This window comes from Sorex fumeus, unplaced genomic scaffold, assembly GCF_029834395.1.
Source record: "Sorex fumeus unplaced genomic scaffold, SorFum_2.1 ptg000024l, whole genome shotgun sequence".
In the NCBI taxonomy this organism is placed as follows: domain Eukaryota; kingdom Metazoa; phylum Chordata; class Mammalia; order Eulipotyphla; family Soricidae; genus Sorex; species Sorex fumeus.
The window spans coordinates 23,662,752-23,682,467 of record NW_026606081.1 but is presented as its reverse complement, the minus strand read 5'-3'; the positions used below and the strand labels follow the sequence as shown (position 1 = coordinate 23,682,467).

The following is a 19,716-nucleotide window of genomic DNA, read 5'->3' as shown; positions in this document are numbered from 1 at the left end:
AATAGTACCATGTACATTATGGAATTACTACACACAGGATATAGAGAAGGACAAAATGTGATGATTATACCATTGGAACTCTTTTCTCCAGGATTATCAGGGACTGAGTTTCTTTATAACTTCATTTTCTAGGGAACTGAAGCTTATACCTTTAAGGATTTCATGTTGACACTTCAACTGTTTGGAAGTTTTCTGCTTTGAGAAATACTACATGAGTGTTCTTTTCTCTAAAATATTAAGAACTGAATATAATTAAACTTTTCCCTACTGACTTGGGTCACTGTTGAAAGAACCCATATCTGCCTTTCTTAAAAGGCAGTGACGATGGGCTATGACACGTTCCCAGGGGTGAGGAGGTAAGAGATACTCTCAAGCCTTCGTTAGTCCCAGGAACTGCCTTTCTATGTTCACTGCAGCCCTTGGGCCCCTTCTGTTTTCCCCAATTCCCCAAGGACTGGATAACTAATTAAGTTTGCTAAAGTGCCATCTAAGGGAAAAGGCAGACTACAGCTCCAGAAGTATTCCTGTGGCGAAAGTGAATATAATGTATAAATTTTTATTTGTGATAGCATGATTGACAGTACTCCTAATGATGGGGTTTCAGGCATCAAAAATTTTTTGAACTTATTTTCTGATTCTTGGGTTTCTAGATAGCTGAGATTGCTGACAATTTCTTTGACATATGTACAGAGAGAGTACTACAATTTATAATGTATATACATGTGTATACATATACATTTACATATACACACACACACCAAGAATTAACCTAATTATATTTTCTAAAGCTCTGTGATTTCCTGTTGCCACTCAAAATAAAAGCCTCATGAGTCAAAAGCTACAACAATGCACACAATCATATATTTGAAAGGAGAAAAGTAGGAACAGCGTCTTCATACATTAAGTCCCATTATCAACAAACTGAAAAAGACGCAAATTATTGAATTTCTTTCAGAATCTCTAGACTAAATTCTCGGAACTTAAACACATCCCGGTGTCTCCATCTGAGCTAAAGACAAACAGAAAGGTGAACGTTTCTGATTTTAATATTTTTTCTTTTCTGTGTTGGCTTTTGAGCTGCCAGGCGGTGCTCAGGGCTCACTCCCAGCTCTGCCTCCTGGGATCAATCCTGGCAGGTTCAGGGGACCGTAAGTGATGCTGGGGATTTAATCCACTGTACAATGCCCCACCCCAGAGTTTTCCGGTTTAAAAGAAAGTCATTTACTTTTAATTACAAGCACATGTTACCTCTCTGACTACAAAAGAGAATTTAGTAAAACAGGAGAAATTCTAGATCCAAATTTTCAAGTTTGAAAATTGCAAATTGAAAAAGTGGTCTGTGAGTGAGGAGTCTTTGACTCTTGTGTCCAGAAGTAATGGAGGTTACAGAAAAAAAACTGTTCCCATATCTCTAGAGTGCTGGGACTGTCTTTTGGACATATAAATGCTAATAATGTGGACATGACAAAGTCATCATTTAAAGCCAGAATCATTTTTTTTTTTTTGGTCAGATGTAAAGGGTACAAGGATGTTGGGATGGAAAAAACTTAACCAAAAAGGCTAATAAAAAGGGCTTTTAGGCATTGTTTTTTTGTTAGTGTTAGTTGCTCAGTTAAAGGTGAAATAGAGAAGGAAAGAGAGAAAGGGAGGAAGGGAGGGAGAGACAAAGGGAAGAGAAACAGGGAAGAAACAGGGAATATCTAACAGTTCTTAGAAGCTACCGGATAAAATCAGCCAGCCTTGTACCTGACAACCGTGGTCCAAAAGAAGCTGTAGGATATCCAAGTTTTCGTTCTCAATAGTTATGGTAACAGCATTTCTCCCAAGCACATCTACGCAATTTATGTTCAAGTCACCTGAACTGTTTTCCTCCAAAATCTTTTTAACCATATAATAGTCACCTAAATAACAATACACAAACATAATTTAATATCCATGACATAGTAAATAAGAATGACTTTAAATAAAAAGCGTATTGATTTAAAAAGCCCTAAACTTAACCTCTATACGAAACCATGCAGAGAAAACATGAACACTTCCTTTCTGAGAACTTACATCCTGATGAAAGTAAAATGTATACTGTATGTAAACACGAGAAGTGACTAAATTTAAAGCGTGCAGTTTGAAATAAAAGACGTTAGCTAATTATCATAACTGACTATAAGGAAACTTCAGAGAGATATGTAAAGCATTAAATGATGTCTGAAAGTATAGACTTAACAGCTAGAAAAATAAGGCAATAGATGCTTAAAGGACTGAAGTTCATATCTGAACTACCTACACACATTTACTTACACATTATAATGTTAAAAATGAGACTTAGAACAAGTGGAAGATATTATAAAATTTTAACAGAGGGAACCACACTTTGGGAAAAAACAGTATGATGTATGTGTAAAAGTGGTGGGGATAGCTCAAAATTCCTTCTCTTTCCCTTTTATTCAAAACACACACGCGCGCGCGCGCACACACACACACACACACACACACACACACACACACACACGCTTATGTTATTAATGAAGCTATTTAGATTAAATGACCAGGGAACACAAAGCTCACAAAACATTAAGTTCTAGGATTAGGGCTGAAAGTCTGAATACTTCCAAGTGAAATTTGAGCTGTCAGGACCTTTCACTTGACTTCATGCTTAACTTCTGCTCACATCAAAACTATTGACCCAGGCGAAGAAAAGGAGAATAATACTGGAGCTAATCATTTGTACGAGCGCCTACTGTATTTGTCTCCTAACCAGTTTGTGCAGTGAAGGAAATGTAAATGAATATTTTAAGTGACTTGCAAATATTCCTTAGAAGTCTATGAGAAACCGGAAAACAACAGAGTGAAAGGGAAAAGAAACATGATTTCATGATACAGAAGGATAAAACACTAATTATACTGGTCTAAACGAGTGAATAAAAAAGGAAACAGACTTTAAATAAAACGTTGTACAAACTTGTCATTATTTTTAACTAATTACTTTAAAGTCCCTGTGCAGTTTATGGAAAAATCTGAATGTTGGTTTTCAGGATGATAAATTCCTACAATAACTCAAGAAAACTTGTCACAAAAAGAATTCTTTTCCTTATGATATTTTCCTTTACTTTCTTATAATTTCATTTCCATATGTTTCAGCTTCGAGTCATTTTAAAGGTGATCATGCCATAGTCTCCATATAATTACCTGAAGTTCTAGGGACTGAAAAATAAAACATTTCTATAGGTGGGTCCCAGGGGTGCCCCTAGGGCAGGCGAGGCCAGGGGCTGACTCAAAGGCCTGTAGCATGGGCTTTGCACATGGAAGCCCCGGGTCTGTCTGATCCTCCAGCCCATCTGGGAGTGGTTCTGAAAACTGCCCCCAAATAGAACAAAAACAAATGCAAGACTTCTTTTTTTGGCTAACATAAGAGATTTTTAATCCCATTATTGTTTTATTGGCTTTTGGACCATCCAGTTCAGTCCTCAAATGACCCTCTGTCCCAGACACACACAGCCCAGTTTGGGGTGCATACTTTCTCTTTATTCTCCATCTCCCTCTCTCTCCTTCTCTCCCTCCCTCCCTCCCTCTCTCCTCTCTCTCCCTTGCTCTCTCCCTCCCTCTCCCTCCCCCCTCCTCTTCCCTTACTCTCTCCCTCTCTCTCCTCCCTCTCTGTCTTTCCCTCTCTCCCATTTCCTAAGTAAAATTATGTTACTTCAAAAAATTTAATTCAGTTTTGGTCCTAAAAATAATCAAAGGTCCCACCCACTGTTCCACCTAATCGACTTATGCAAATGTAAAATTTTATTCATAGAATCTATCTGAAACCTACACAGGGTCTTAAGTATTCTGCCTCAGTGTGTTCTTGCAAGCAGCTTAAAACAAGTTCAGAACACTCTAACACTTCAGATGAATTTACATCTAGAAAGGGACACTTAAAATATATTGCAGGAAGCTAGTGACAGAGCAAGAATTAACAATTCAAAACAACTTCTTGTGCCAAATAAAGAAATGCTTTTCATATCAGAATGAACCTGCTTTTAAGAGTTATGTACATTTTTTAAAAAAATAAGGGCTGGAGCAATAGTACAGCGGGGAGGGTGTTTGCCTTGCACGCAGCCAACCTGGGTTTGATCCCCAGCATCCCATATGGTCTCCTGAGCACTGCCAGGAGTCATTCCTGATGCAGTGCCAGGAGCAACCCCGGAGTATCACTGGGTGGGACCCAAAAAGCCAAAATAAGTAAGTAAATAAATAAACAAATAAAACACACACATATATAGAGACCAGAGAGATAGCAGAGGGAGTCAAGTTATTGCTTTGCACACAGCCAACCCTGGTTTGAATACCAAGCACCTTCAAGAGTGATCCCTGAGCCAGGAGTAAACCCTGGGTACCCGAACCCAATCAAAACCAAACCAACATGAAATACATAAAAGGAAAAGCAACATGATCTTAAATTTGGGGCTAGATTTTTTTCTTTTGGAAGGGAAAGAAACATTTCTGTTTCACCAGTGTGCCAGTTCAGAAGCTGGCCTTCCCCTGCAAACTTCTAAAATCCTCCACTCATGTGCAGGCAAGCTGCTACCACCTGTCCACAACCGTCTCTCCTGGCCCCCGTGGGTCGTCTCTTACTCACAGAGCCGCCTGCCCTCCACTGCAGGGGTCAGCAAACTTCCCCCCGCCCCTCAGGGGCTAGACAGGAAAATCTCTATTGCAGAGTCTGCAGTCTCACCTGGCAGAGTCACCAGCCCTCAACTCCTCTTTGCAGAACAAAAGTGGGCAACACAGTAAAATCATCCTCAGGAGACGGGCCTCACCAGGACAGGCGGCCCCAGGTTGCCCTCCCTGATCCAGCCCTGCCCGCCAGTGCTCTCTGCCCTGTTGACTGAGCGATCTTTCTAAAACCAATTCACGTCAAGTGTAGACTCCTCTGAATTCTCTTATTGCATATAAAATAAAAGTAAAATTGTAACTGTGCCTTGGTCAGCCTCCCTGGAGCCTGGGCCCCGCCGCCACTAGGAACTGACCAGGACTCTCTTCCAGCATCCCTGGGACCCCTCCCATAGAGCAGGGTCTTCCTAACTGGACCGTAACCCACCATGATCAGGAAGCCGGAGAGTATGCCTTGGGACTGGAGAGACAGTACAATGGGCAGTGGTGCTTATCTTGCTCATGGCCAATCTGGGTTCCATCGTGGCACCCCACAGGGTCTCCCAAGTGCCACCACGAGTGATTCCTCAGCACAGAGCCAGAATTAAGCCCTGAGCAATGTTGGTGTGGCCCCGAAGATAAGCCAACCCCCCCTCCCCACCTCCACTGCAAAGAAAAAGACCCACAAGATAGTATGTCCTAACCAACAGTATTAAAAAGGTATGGATCCTTGGCAACAAATTCTCTCTGGGTAATGAAGATCTGCCCATGAAACAGTTTGGAAAAATACGAGAATATTATTAAGAACATCTGATTACATCTTGCATAGTAACAGAATTTTCAGTGAGTTCTGAAGTCTGAGAGTAAGGGTGGTGGGGAGGGGGTAACCTGAGAATTTTCACATCATAGTTTCGATAACAAACTTTTTGAGGATGGCAATTTCAATATTCTGATGACCAAAGACACTTAAAATAAGCTTTATTATTTAAAGAGAATGGTAGCACTGTCTGTAGCACTGTCCTCCCGTTGTTCATTGATTTGCTTGAGTGACCCAGTAACGTCTCCATTGTGAGACTTCTTTTTACTGTTTGTCATATTGGATACGTCATGGGTAGCTTGCCAGGCTTTGCCATATGGGTGAAATACTCTCTCGGTAGCTTGCCGGGCTCTCCAAGAGGGATGGAGGAATCAAACCTGGGCTGACCAGGTCAGCCACGTGCAAAGCAAATGCCTTACCCACGGTGCTACTACTGCTCCAGCTTTAAAGAGAATAAGTTAAAAAAAAATCATGATCAAATTCAATTGCTGCTTGAAAATATAAATTCGACCTATAAATAGGCTGCTAAGTCTCCAAAGGGCTTCAAATTGGTTTGAATAAAGGTGCAAAGGCAATGAATACATGCAAAATGTAGGCAGGGAAGTCGGTTTCAAAGGAAAGTTACCAAGGGACAAGACTGTCACAGCCCTGACCCTTGGAGCTGTTTGTTTGTCTACTGCTGTGAATGAAATGCTCAGAAATATGGTACACAGAACCATCCGTGCAACTCATTTCTTTGCAGGGGGCAGGATGGGATACAGGACTCCCAAAAAGTGCCCAGGAGGACTGTGGACCAGTGATTCCCAGCCAACAAGGTGAGCATGTCCGGTGGTGGTGGGGACCACCTGGCCAACACTGGCGGTACCTGGCCTCCAGGGCCAACTGAGGGGCTCACGTGCCTTCTCAGCCAGGGGACCCGGTGATGCTGGGGATGGAGCCACGGCTGGGACACATCTTAGGCCCTGGATGATTTTTTAAAAAACGACTGGTTCCAGTGAATATCACCTGGCAAGAGAGCCTGGCTTCACACGGGCGCAGGAAAAGACCAGCAGGATCAAACTGACTCTTTTAACCTAAATGAGAAGATACGGGCCCAATTCTAAGAGGCAGATTCCTCGGTGTTAGAACAAGTGGGAGCCACGTCTATTTGAGGGTTAGGTCCTAGCACATGAGATCAAATCCACAGGGAGGCCATCTGAGGCGCGGTAGCACTTTGGGCTGGAAAACACTCCCAGGTGGGGACGGGCTGGTAGACACGAAGCAGGGTAAAGAAGGCACCTGTCCGTGGCTGCTGGCTCTGTGCCCCAGTACCAATGTGGTCCCTGAGCACCACGATGGGGTCACTTTTGGCCACAGAGCCTGGAGGAGCAAGTGAGCTCTGGCAGATGTGGTCCAAATCAATGGCCACCCAAATGCCCAGTGACACTGAGATGCTCCCCCAGCACCGTCTTTATTGCCTCCTCTCCTTTCTGCAAGTTTCCCCTCCCATCTCATGACATTAGTCGCGCTTTGTCAACAAAAGTTCAGCAATATCCACTGCTCTATGCTTCTCTTCCTACTGCCATTCTTACAGCCACACATTTACAACCTGTTCTCAAATGGGGTTTCAGTTTTGTGTTTTAAGAAATTCTACTAAAGGGGCTGGAGCAATAGCACAGCGGATAGGGCATCGGCTTTGCACGCGGTGACCCGGGTTCGATTCCCAGCATCCCATATGGTCCCCTGAGCACCGCCAGGAGTAAGTCCTGAGTGCAGAGCCAGGAGTAACCCCTGTGCATTGCAGGATGTGACCCAAAAAGAAGAAAAAAGACATACTAAAAACATTATGGTATTACTAAAAATAGCAATTTAAGGGTTGGGAAGATAATACGGCACTTTGTACTGAATCCCCAGCATGACAATTGTTCCCCAAGTCCAGGGTAACACCTGAGCACCAACTGGTCAGCCCTGACCATCTTCTCCCCCCAAAAAGGAAACCAAAAAAGAGGGGCAACTAAACATGGCTTCTCCTAGTAATGTTGCATATTTGGAAAGCATCTTAGTCTCCTGCCTGTTTTATGTAGCAATCCCGGCATCAAAGCATCCTAGCATACAATGTAGCTGATTTTAAAATAAAAGTAATACAAGTCTGTAAGCATAGATAAAGCAGAGGATAAGGGTATAATGTTGCTTCCTCCTGCCCCAGCCCAGGCTGCAACTTTAAGGACCTTCTAACTCCTTAACTGCAAATGGAATGTCCTGAAAATGCTCTTCATAATGCTGGCAAGGGCTGATTTTGACAGAATTCTTATAACTTTTTTCTTCTGAACAAGAAATGATTTGGATCATCAGGAAATTCAAGTGTCTGTGCTAACTTACTAACTAGTCAGTAGGTGATACTGATAGTAGAGTCACATATTTACACGAAATATATTTCGTTTATTTCACCCTTTCACCAGCCAGCATTAGGAAAACCACAGGATCCCTTTGATTTGTGGGTCACTTCCACAATAACTCACAATTAGGAAAAAGACATGGGTGGCAAGAATTATTGCTCAACATGTCATGGCCAGCTTTCATTTCTGATCACGTTCTTGCCTTTCCAGTCAACTTGCTGAGGATTTTACTAGGGGCTCCCACACTTAACTTTCTATACTGGCATAGGAACCATTCACTTTTTCTTCTACATTTTCTACCAAGAGTGTTCCTTTGGGATGCTTTGACCCACTTTCAAGATTAATGATGGCTATTATTTAGTGCCCATTTTCTAAATCAGCACAAAAATAAACAAAAAGACAAAACCCAGCCATTTACAGACTATCAAAGCTTTTTCATAGCTTTTTCATGGGGTGGGGGCCATATCCTCAGTGCTAAAACCATATGCAGCGCTGAGGGTCAAACTAGGACTGGTGGAAAGCAAGAAAAGAAGCTATCATCTACCAACCCTCAAAGTATTCTTTAGGCGTTCTTGCTAGGTGCATGGGTTATGAACATTTTGGCCATGTAGGGTAAAACTAATAAATGAAAATCAGCACGAAACACACAGATGTTCTAGTGGGTTTGATTTGGTGACATTAAAGTCCCATACTTGCTGTTTGCTTTTATTGAGTAAATAAAATTCAGAGGAAAAAAATCAGGTTTACTGAACCTTCATAGAGAGCAAGTCCAATCCTCAAAAAGTCGACAAGTGAATGTCTTTATTAACACAAATAACGTTTACCCATTCATCTATAGCGAGATGGCTTTATAAGTGGTTAAGAGCAGGCTCCGTAACCAGGGGCAAAGTTATTTTGTTTAGTTTAGTTGGTATTTTCCCTGCCTTTAAAAAAAAATCCTCAGTTCCCTTATTTGTAAAATGTGAACAATGTGGCTCACTGCATTGTAAGGATGATGAGTATGTGCACTTCCTAGTAACTGTTTTCGTCCAGGGCTGCCCTTTAGCTTGATGAAGTTCCAGTGGAATACAAGTTTCTACTATTATCCAAAAATAGACTTCCCTGTTTGGTATAATTTGGTAGGTTATTTTGAGGAAACACTTAAGAAAAAAAAATCCTTGTGAATTAATGGTAACAGATTCTCAGACCTAGAGAGTAACCTATCAGATCATACCAAAGAGAGCATTCTATTTATAGATGGAGAAACAGTTGCAGCAAAACTCCTATTCGCTTTTCCTAATCTAGCCCAAGAATTCAACATCCCTAAAATCTAAACTACCTGTTAATGTCACCCATATCCAAGTTTTGAGGGGAGGTGTAAACATCCCATCCTTATAAACCAAATCTCTCCAAGAATCTTAATGGGAAATGGCAAAAAAGAATCTTAAACTAACTGGTACTACTGAATGAAACTGTCCTGCGTTCAAACTCTCTTTTGATTATGTCTCCTGCAATAACCCTAAACTACACACCCACACAGCTCAGTAGCACGATTCCATCCTGACATTCCTCTGCCCTCAGCCTGACAGTACTGAGTATCCTTTCTTGACACACTTTGTTCTAAAATAAGCAGCTCAGGGAGGTAGTGCAGAGGAGACGCTTACTCACTCTGGTAGAACACAAATCCCTTCCAATGAGCAACTTTTTGAGGAAAAAGAAATCAAACAGCCCACAGTAGGCACACTCAACACTTCTGCATAATCCACAGCTGATTTTTGTGAGGTTACATAATCGCCCTGGGGTTTCTCTACAATTCTTAGTCAAAGGCGTCCAAGGTGGACTTAAATACTTTTATATCAGAATGCAAAGGCACTGCATGAGAACAGGAAGGTGGGGCGTGTCTTTGTCTATATATTAATGTATTTATTAACATATTAGAAAGTTGTGCAGGGGTCGTGAATTAGCTCAGCCCTGCACTTGGCATGTAGGCATCAAAGGCAAAAAAAAAAAAAAAAAAGCCCAACTTATTTCCCCTGGTGCAAGTTCTGGCAAACAACTGCCGATTTCCGAGGAGGCAAGATCAGACGCGGCTCTCCTTGATTAAAAACGCACTTGCACAGCGCAACAAACGGGCATCCTTTGGCTGGACGCCACGTGCGCGCGGGGCTGGTGAGGGCAGAGATTTCGCAGCACATTCTTTCTAATGTGGGGAAAAACCCTGCCAGGGAAAGACCGTCAGAAGCAGCGCCAGGCGCACGCCAAGGCCGAGCCCCCACCCGGACCTCCGCGGGATGCTCCAGGGGCCGGCAGAGCACGCACCTGCGCCCGCCGTTCCCGCCCGGCCCCGCTCTGGAGCAATCAGGCCTCTGGGCAGATCAGGAGACCCCCAAGCCCCCCAGCCCAACAGGCCCCAAGTCACACCGCAAGTTCGCAGAAAGTGCCGCCGCCCGGAGCCTGTCCACCCGGGAGTCCCTCGGCCCGGCGCCGGCACTCGAGCCCAGCTGACCACCTGCCCGGCTTTCGAGGACGCAGAAAAGGACGAGGGTCCTGCAGTCTTCGGGGTGTAAAGCCCCGCTGGTGACAGGACACCCACGGGAAGCAGAATTCCAGCACGCGGGGTCCCGGATGTCCCCAGCACCGGACCCCAGCGACCGGAGCCGCTGGCGGGGCGGAACGCGCTGGACGCCCTGAGTGGGGGTGTGGGTGGACACGTGGGATGCCGGGGACTGTAAGCGTGGACACGAGGGATGCGGGGGTTCTGGGGGTGGACATGCGGGATGCCGGGGGTGCACGAGTGGACACGTAGGATGCTGGGGGTTCTGGGGGGGGTGGACACGCAGGATGCGGGGGGGGGGGGAGGGATTGGGGAGTGAACATGTGGGATGCCGGGGGTGTAGGTGTGGATATGCGAGATGCCGGGGGCTGTAAGCGTGAACACTTGTGGGATGCGGGGGTCTAGGGGGTGGGCACGCGGGGTGCCGGGGGCTCCGGGGGGTGGGATTGGGGAGTGAACATGTTGGATGCGGGAGGTCCGGGGGGATGGACACGTGGGGTGCCGGGGGGGGGATTGGGGAGTGAACATGTGGGATACGGGGGTTCCGGGGGGTGGACACGCGGGGTGCCGAGGGTTCCGGGGGAGGTGGGCACGCGGGGCGCAGGGGGGAGGGGGATTGCGGAGTGAACATGTGGGATGCGGGGGGTCCGGGGAAAGTGGGCACGCGGGGTGCCGGGGGTTCCGGGAGAGGTGGGCACGCAGAGCGCCGGGGGTTCCGGGGGAGGTGGGCACGCGGGGCGCCGGGACGGGCAGGGGAGCTCGAAGCGGGGAAGGGGCCTCGCTCTCACCCTTGTCGCACGCCAGCAAGAAAAGCTTCTCATTGAGGCTGTTCTCCTCCTTCACCTCCCGCACATCCTTGAGCGCCATCTCCTCGTGGGGCGACGGCGAGGAGCAGGGCGAGGACGGCGGGGAGGAGGAGGAGGCGCCCGAGAGGTCGGTGCTGGGGTACAGCGCGGCCATCATCGCGGCCCAGGCGGGGGGCAGCCCGGGGGACGGGGGCGGCGCGGCGGCCGCGGGCCCCGCGAACGGGTGCGTGGTGGGCCCGGCCGCGTCCGCGCGCGGCCCGTTGGCGCCCGGGCGCAGCCAGCACTCGCCCTCGGCCGCCGGCGCGCGGGGGGGCGGCGCTGCAGGCGCGACCCCGGGGCCAGCGCCCCCTGCCCAGCCGCCGGCGCCCGGGCCGGCCCGGGCCGCGGCCGTCCGGGGACGCCAGGCTGGAGCGCGCCAGGGCGGCGGCCGAGCGCGGGGCCGTGCCAGGCAGCCGCGGGGGCCGCGCGGGGGCGGCCCGGCCGGGGAGGGAGCGCGGCCGGCGGCCGGCGGGCTCCGGGGGACGCGGCGCGCACGTCGGGCTTGGGGCGGCTGCGGGGACCCGCTGGCGGCGCGGCGCCCCGAGAGCGCCCGAGTCCCCTCACGTCATCTTCCGCTCGGCGGGCGCGCCGCCGCCGGGGCGGGGCCTGCGCGGGGCGGAGCCTGCGGCGGGCGGGGCGGGGCGGGGTCTGTAGCTTGAGGGGCGGGACGGGGGTGGGGTCTGCGGCCCGGGGAGCGAGGTCTCCCACAGCCGGGGCGGGGTGGGGGCGGGGTCTGCGGCATGCAGGGCGGGGCCCACGTTGGGGCGGGGCCTGCGGCGGGTGGGGCGGGTAGAGGGCGGGGCCTGCGGCGGGTGGGGTGGGTAGAGGGCGGGGCCTGCGGCGGGCTGCACAGCGTCGGCCGCTAGCGGGGCAGGGCGGGGGCGGGGCCTGAGGTGGGTGGGGCGGGGCCTGCCGCGTGAGGGCGGGGTCTTCCGGGGCCCGGCCCCCTGGTCCTCGCTGGGCAGAGGAGGCTGATCTCCCAGTCTGGCCTTCTTGGCTCCCAGATGCTGATGGGCGCGCGTTATCCTCGCAGCCTCCCGCAGCACTTTATTCTGTTACAGCTCGGGGAACACAGCTGGCGGGGCCCAGGGATTACTCCTGGGCGTGCTCAGAGTGTGGGGTGCTCGAGATGGAACCCGGTGTGACGCGTGCCTAGCAAGCATCTATCGCTACGCTGGACTCTTGCCCTGGCTCCTCCCGCGGCGCTTGAAATGTGTAAAAAGCTGGGTGGTAAATGAACCTCGGATCTACTGGCACATCCCCTCCCCCCGCCCCGCCGGGGGAATTGTCTACTTTCTCATGCTACTGGCCAAAGGGGACCTCGCAGCACCCCCAGACGCCCATGCCCCCCGTTCCGAAGCCTGGATTACTCGCAGCCGGTTTGTGATGTGAATTGGTCATGACCCCGACGGGGGGCATTTATTCTCCTGCAGAAGTTCACTGCAGCTCTTCCTTGGATACTTTCTGTCGTTGTTGAACCAAACTTTAATTTAAATAGAAATCTCCGCACTTCTGAAAGCGAGTGACAGAAATTAGGAATGGTACCGCCAGTAGTTTCTGTCGCTCTTCACTCTGGGGCTCCAATCCTTGCCTTTAGATTTCTAAATGCCCAAGTTTTCTAAATCTGTCTTTTCTCATCCGAGTCCTTTTCAGTTCTCTAATAGAGCTTTTCAAACATTTTCACATCTTTCTAAAACATTTTAATTCTTCGCTGTAGCAGATCCAACATCACCTGCATTCTATAAAGTTTGATAGAATTCGAAGTTTGAACAATTGTGCATCTGTGGCCATCGGACACAATGATCCATATTTGTGGGTTTTTTAAAAAAATTTATTTCAATGTAGACAAAAGCCACAAATATCGATACAGTTCTGGAGTGGAAAAAATGATTAGATAACAAAGCTCTAATGGAGCGATAGCACAGCGGTAGGGCGTTCGCCTTACAAGCGGCTAACATGGCCGACCCGAGTTCGATTCCTCCGCCCCTCTCGGAGATCCTGGCAAGCTACCGAGAGTATTCGATATGCCAGACACAGTAACAACAAAGTCTCCAATGGAGACGTTACTGGAACCGCTTGAGCATTAAGACAGTAAGAATTAAAAAGTCAATTTTATATGAAAATTGTTATATCTGATCATGGGGTAAGTCCTTGTCTAAGAATTTACTGAGCTGTTTGCTGCTAGTTGAGCCATCTGTTACTGTTTTTGTTGAGTTTAATTGGCTTCTACATAACTCTCCCATCTAGTTTGCTGTGCTCCTACTGGAATTCAGTATTGAGGAATCAGGAGGTGTCCAGAGACTTCAGGATTAGCCACCCCGCCTAGACGTGGCTCAGGGAGGTGGGCGTGGCTGCCAGGGCTGGGGGAATCTGCCCACCCCAACTCCGAGAAGACACCAGAGTTCTCAGCCTGGGCATTGGGGTACCTAAAGTCATTAGAAGTTTGGCATCTCTGCAGAGAATATCCGAGAAACAGTGGAGTTGAGGTTTGGTGTGGCTGCAGTAGTGGGGTGTGGGTGTGGCTACCGGGGCTTCAGCTGGGTGGATATTCAGTCTGCCAACCTCCTAGAGTCTGGAGTTTTCAGCTGTGGGGACAGATGTTTCCATGAATATGAGATGCTTGGTGTGCATCTCCTAAGAGATTTAGTCGGGAATCTGTAGAGCAGGGCCGATGGTTGAGTCTACACGGCAGCAGGTGTGGATGGGATATTTGTGGGATTCTTTTCCATATGTTTATTCTTCATGGTTCAGTAAAATGGTGCTACTAGCGAATGAATCTGACTGTTGACCAACCCACAGATCCCTATGTTTGAGGGCATAGATTCAGATGTGATCAAAAGACCTTTCAAGCCTCTGGGTTTAGGTATTTACTAATCCACAAAACTCTCACAGGATCTCAGTTAATTGTTTCCATTCACAAGAATTCCTGCTAACATTAGCCCTAGGAGGTACCTGAAAGGATTAGAGGAATTTTCTTTCCCCCTGCTTCTAAGGAAGGGCAGGCAGCAGCTGTCTCCTGCTCTGCTTCAGAAGGTATTTCCACTCATCTCAGCTGCAGAACTACCTCTCTCCTCTCTGGCGCCCTCTCAATCCCACATACATTTGGGTTCTCCATCTATCTCTTTTGCATCCGTGAAAGAAAACTCAGAATAATAATAATGGATGATGGCACGCAAAATTCAGAAGCAGCATGTGACTCAGAGGAGCTCTCAGATATGAGAAGAGTGATCACAACGCCACAGCTGAGGTTAGAGAAGTCTACTACACTTGCAGTACACTAGATCCTACCGACATCCCCAAACTCAGCACCGCTAGACCTTTGCCTTTCCCCCCTTCTAAGATGTCTAGAAAATGCTTCATGCCTTAGTCTTTGTACCTGTTCCCTTTACTGTACATTTATCACCCAGTTTCTCATCATTCATTTTCAATACAAATATCATATCTTAAAGCATCCCTGACTGAATACTCAGTCATTCTCACTTTACCCTTCTGATTTCCTCTATTGCATTGATCACTATTTCAAGTTCCTGTTGGTTTATAGTCTCTCTCATTGACGATATGAAGTTCATGAGACCAGGAAAGTTTGTTTATATTTTCCCCAGAAGAATTCTATGTATTTAGCATCATAACTGGATCATGATAGACAAATTTATGAAGTGATTGAGTCACTTGAATTGATTCAGTGCCAAATATGTAGTAATCACGTGGTTGGTTCTTACCAAAATTCTTCCTATGAAAGAATGAACCACCTTCATTCCCCAGATTAGTCTAAGAATTGTTTTAAAAGAATTATTCTCTTGTCCGTATCCTAGCACGATACAAACAAATAGGCAAACATTATACCCTTTTCTGGAAAACAGTTTACAGTAGATTAACTTTCAATGATGTAATTTTAATAAATAATGGCACATTTTCACTTACAGATTTTTTGTTTGCTTTTTTGGGTCGCAACCAGTGATGCACAGGGGTTACTCTTGGCGGTGCTTGGGGGACCATATGGGATACTGGGAATCGAACCCATGTCAGCCGCATGTCAAACAAATGCCCTACCCGCTGTCCTATTGCTCAGCCCCTGCACTTACAGATTTTTAAATTACACTCTGTGAGAAAAAGAAACAACTCTAAAGTGCTAAATTTCATGTATATCAGATAACTGAGTAAATAAAATAGGGGGAAAAAGGGAGCAACATGATTTAAATAATCTCCCCAAGAAGAGGGTCTGTCTTGATTCTGACATAAAGAAAAAGGTCTTGGGCCACATATGTAGCCGCACTACACCTCCAAATTCTACAGTACTGAAATTCCAGTAGGAGTAAGCCAAAATAGATGAGAAAGTAACATCAAAGCCAACTAAACTCAACTCAATGAATTATCAAAAATATTTTAGTAAAAGATAATTCCTTTAGCCGTTTAATTATAACAATAACACTGTCCTCCCATTGTTCATCGATTTGCTCGAGTGGGCTCAGTAACATCTCCATTGTGAGACTTCTTGTTACTGTATTTGGCATATTGAAAACTCTCAGTAGCTTGCCAGGCTCTCCGAGAGTTATAACAATAATATAAAACAGATTATTGTGTGTCTGCTAAGGGGGAAGGCTTGGGTGGTGGTTAGGAAAGAGGGGACGGTGGTGGTAGGAAGATCAGGAAGGTGATGTTGGAAATTGAAAGCCCATAGCAAATGGATTATGAACAACGTTGTGAACCAGGGTGTTTGAATAAAGTAAAAATAATATATGGGCACGGTGCCTCGAATGGTGTGGGAACAAGGCCATGTCATGCCTGTGGCTGACTCCAGGTCCATCCTTGGCACCATGTGGGCCTGAGAGCCCTGTCAGGTATGGCCCTACAGGTCCCCTGGGCACCATGCTGTGGTCTGGCCTGGGTAACCTGCTGGCACCGCATTGGTTGACAATTGCTTGGAGGGGTCCCTAGTCTCCTGTACAACACTGGGGAGGGCCCTCCTCCAAAGGAAAAAGAAAACCTTTAGCAAAATATGAAAGGAAAGGGAATCCATCATTTTAACAAAGTCCACTTTCAAACAAAAGTGAACTTTATTAAAATGAATCGACAAAGTTCACTTGTTGATTTTATTTCAAAAACTTAAACACAGGAGCTGGAGAGATAATGGTGGGGGGCGTTAAGGTGCGTGCCGAGCGTGCAGCCGTTCCCCATTCAATCCCTCCCCTCGGCTTTGCCAATGGTGGTGGTGACCCAGGTGACCCCTGGCATGGCATCTGAGAATTGCTGAGAAGGCCGCAGAGCTCTTGAGCACCCCCAAATGTTAAACACATGGGCAGTCTCACTCCTGCCAACACATATGTTTTATAAGTGGTAGGAAGGGCCCTTTCAGGCCACTTACTCACACTGAGTTGAGGTGACAAGTATTTTTGTTGCACAGTAGCAGCATTTACAGTGAGAGACAGGAAACGTTTCTGAATCCAAGCGTCTGCAGCAGAATTGGTCTGTGGCTAAATGTGCAGACAAAAATAGGTCTGAAGCTTTTGCTATTACCAAGTAACATAAGCATTAACCAAACATTACCCATTTGTAGGCTGCCGTGAAAAGTGACATGTGAAAACAGTTTCTGTTGAATAATAGCTTCATGCAGCTTGCTGCTGGAGATATTCAGTTGCTGCTAAAGATATTAAATATAAAGATATTTAAATTCTTTAAAGCTTCAGTCCAGATAAAAATTCCTGTGTGTGACAGGAGGTAATAGCCTTGTGCCAGCTGACCCTCCAATGCTGGAGTTGGCGTCTGACTAGGAGTACCTGGAAGAGGTTGGTGGATAGTATCTAAATGATATCCATAATTAATGTTTATGTTTTTATGGGTCATACCCAGCTGTGTTCAGGGTTTGCTGCTAGATCTGTGTTCAGAGATTACTCCTGGTGGGCTTGGGGGGATCATATGGGATGCCGGGGATCAAACCCAGGTTGGTCATGTACAAGGCAAGCACCTACTAGCTGTACTATCTCTCATCCTCAAAATGAATTTTTCTAAAAAAATACCCAAAACCTTAATGTGCTATATATCTACAAACTGAAAAGTGTTACAACATACTGGGATACAATAAATTATAATAAATCCTTAATAGATGTCTGCCTATCATATGTATCATTTAAGAAAACTTGGGTAATCAGGTGCAAAAATACACACACACAAATACACACACATTTTTCTGATAATATCCTACCAATATATATATGTATATATATGTTTCATAGTTAAAGATGTGTTACCAAACTAGCATATAAGTAAAGGATCATTGTTAAGTGACAGTGCTAAGTGAAAGAACTGCTACTTATATAAGAGAATAAGTTTGGGGTTTATTTAAGAGTTAGTCCTCATGTAAAAAGTTTCATCTTAAAGAACAATATTTGTCACTTACAAAGCTTAGACAATATAGAAATTTATAGAAAAGTTAAAGCTTTAGAACACTTCACATCATCAGAGGAATAAAAGAATAAACCTGGAATTATGACGATGACTGGCTGAAATTAACAGACACACAAAATCAAAACACATTTCACGTCAGGAAGTGAAAAAAAATCTTGTATTGATTTTTTTGAACCATGAAAAAAGGAATGATCTTGTCCTAATGAGGATAAGAAAATGAAAATAATTTAATGATGAGATATCAGTTTGACAGTAAAGAAATCCTAATATAATTGACTGTATCAGAATCATAATCATAATATCCAGAAGGGTTGAGAAATCCTAACTAATATGAACAGGATGTTGAATTCATTCATCAGTTATGAGATGATTTTAGGCATACAAATCATCTCTGGTTTTTACACTGACTACATTTCAGAATTTTTGTAAACTGAGGCATTCAGTGTGTTTAATGTGGCAGAAAAATCATGTTAACTGTTTCCTTATTTTATTCTGTTCAGTCCTTTTCCCATCAAGCACGCAAACACCGTCATAACCATCTTTGGTTTCACTTCCACGAGGTCATCAGGTAAAGCATAAATCCGGGCACCGATCTTTCGAGCAACTGAAATGGCGTACCTTGAAAAGAGAAGAAAAACGTCTTGGTGTTTTGTTATTTACTGAGTCTTTACCTCCTATATTTTAGCAGAAGGATGAAGTACTTTGATAGGCTAACTTTACAAGGTTAAATTTAAGAGTCTTTAAATCGTATTCTCTGTATAGCTGACCTTTAAAATTGTGACCCTTACAATTTAAAGGACCCTTACAAGAACACAATAATCTTGTAAGAATTTAAGAGAATGAGTGAGCCACTGGGCTTTACTGTAGAGGCTTACTTAGCGTTGTTCAGTTTGTCCTTGTCGGAAAAGTTTTCTCGTGTGACCATCTCTTGACGGATCGCATTTGGTGCAATGGCATCTATTAAGTCCAGAACGGGTAAACTCGTGCTAATAGATTTGTCCTAGAGAATAAAGAACAGTGAGCATTCCTGAACATGCTTTAGTTTTTCATAAATGTCAGACTTCCTGAGCAGAACCATAAAAGTAAAATGTCTTCTTCCGTCTCTTTCATCTGCAGTGAGTACGCATCATAAACCACTGAGAATACACCTTTCCTTTAGTCTTTGCAGAGATCACAGTGCAGAGCTGTCATCATATCTGAACAAGGTATGTGGATGTGACGACCCCTAAAGTATGCTATGAATAACAGGCCGGAAAAAAAGAAAGAACTTTTGAAAGGAAATAGGAGGGAAATTTTAAACAAATAATTTAGGAAATTATAATAAGACTATTTCTTAGCTATGTCTTCACTTACTCTTCTTTTTTAAAGTCTTTTGGTTTGGGGGCCGTACCTGGCAATGTGCTGCTCTGGCCCGAGAAATGAGACTGCCCCTGTGTGGGACCCTGTACTCAGCCCCTCTAGCCTCAGTTCCTCTCTAGCCCTCAAGAATTTTTGAAAGGAAAATTAATAGTGGGAAGGAACTAACATTTCAAAAACATTCTTGTTGTCTTACATATCTGAGTTGTTTAAATCCTATAAACAATCTGATATATATACACACATACACATATATATCACATATATATATCATATATATATATAACCTTTCTCTTAAAGATGCAAAACATGCAGTTCCCAGAGCCCAAATGACTTGTCCACATGGCCAGTAAGTACAGAATGGGTATTTGAGCCCATAACTGACACCAATGCCCCAGATTATCACCGTCTTCCAAATTACCTACAAAGCAAACTAAAAATATACGACTAAATTTGAGTCTACAGCACTGCGGTTGAAGCCAGGAATCCTGATCCCAACACTTGTCCATTTACAAGTACTTGGACAAACTGTTCTGTCTCTCAGCATGAGCACTGGTCACTATTGCTGGCTTGCTGACCAGAATCCATTCTTTACTGCTTCCCTCAGCCGAGCAGAACCTACAGTTTTTCCTCCATCTCTCTACCTCCTTCACCTGCACACATCTTTAAGGAGCGCAAACTATTCCCATACTCCAAGGGCGATCCCAAATCACCATCCGTTCTTCCTGAGCATGAAGCGATAAACAATACAGAGCTCAA

At 45.7% G+C, this 19,716-nt stretch overlaps 2 protein-coding genes across 4 annotated transcripts in view; both read right to left on the bottom strand.

Moving 5' to 3' along the window:
- Positions 1 to 11,448, bottom strand: part of TRPC1 (transient receptor potential cation channel subfamily C member 1) — a 55,179-nt gene extending 43,731 nt beyond the window's left edge. For both annotated transcript variants that reach the window (XM_056114191.1, XM_056114192.1), the window contains exons 1-2: positions 11,143 to 11,448; positions 1,747 to 1,901 (exon numbers count right to left, since the gene is read on the bottom strand). In XM_056114191.1, the coding sequence (XP_055970166.1) occupies positions 1,747 to 1,901; positions 11,143 to 11,317 (330 nt within the window). In that variant the 5' untranslated portion in view covers positions 11,318 to 11,448. The remainder of the gene's footprint in view (positions 1 to 1,746; positions 1,902 to 11,142) is intronic.
- A 6,296-nt stretch (positions 11,449 to 17,744) lies between these two features.
- The window catches only part of PLS1 (plastin 1), a 90,865-nt gene continuing 88,893 nt past the window's right edge, over positions 17,745 to 19,716 (bottom strand). For both annotated transcript variants that reach the window (XM_056113936.1, XM_056113937.1), the window contains 2 exons: positions 18,477 to 18,601; positions 17,745 to 18,219 (listed from right to left, as the gene is read on the bottom strand). In XM_056113936.1, the coding sequence (XP_055969911.1) occupies positions 18,084 to 18,219; positions 18,477 to 18,601 (261 nt within the window). In that variant the 3' untranslated portion in view covers positions 17,745 to 18,083. The remainder of the gene's footprint in view (positions 18,220 to 18,476; positions 18,602 to 19,716) is intronic.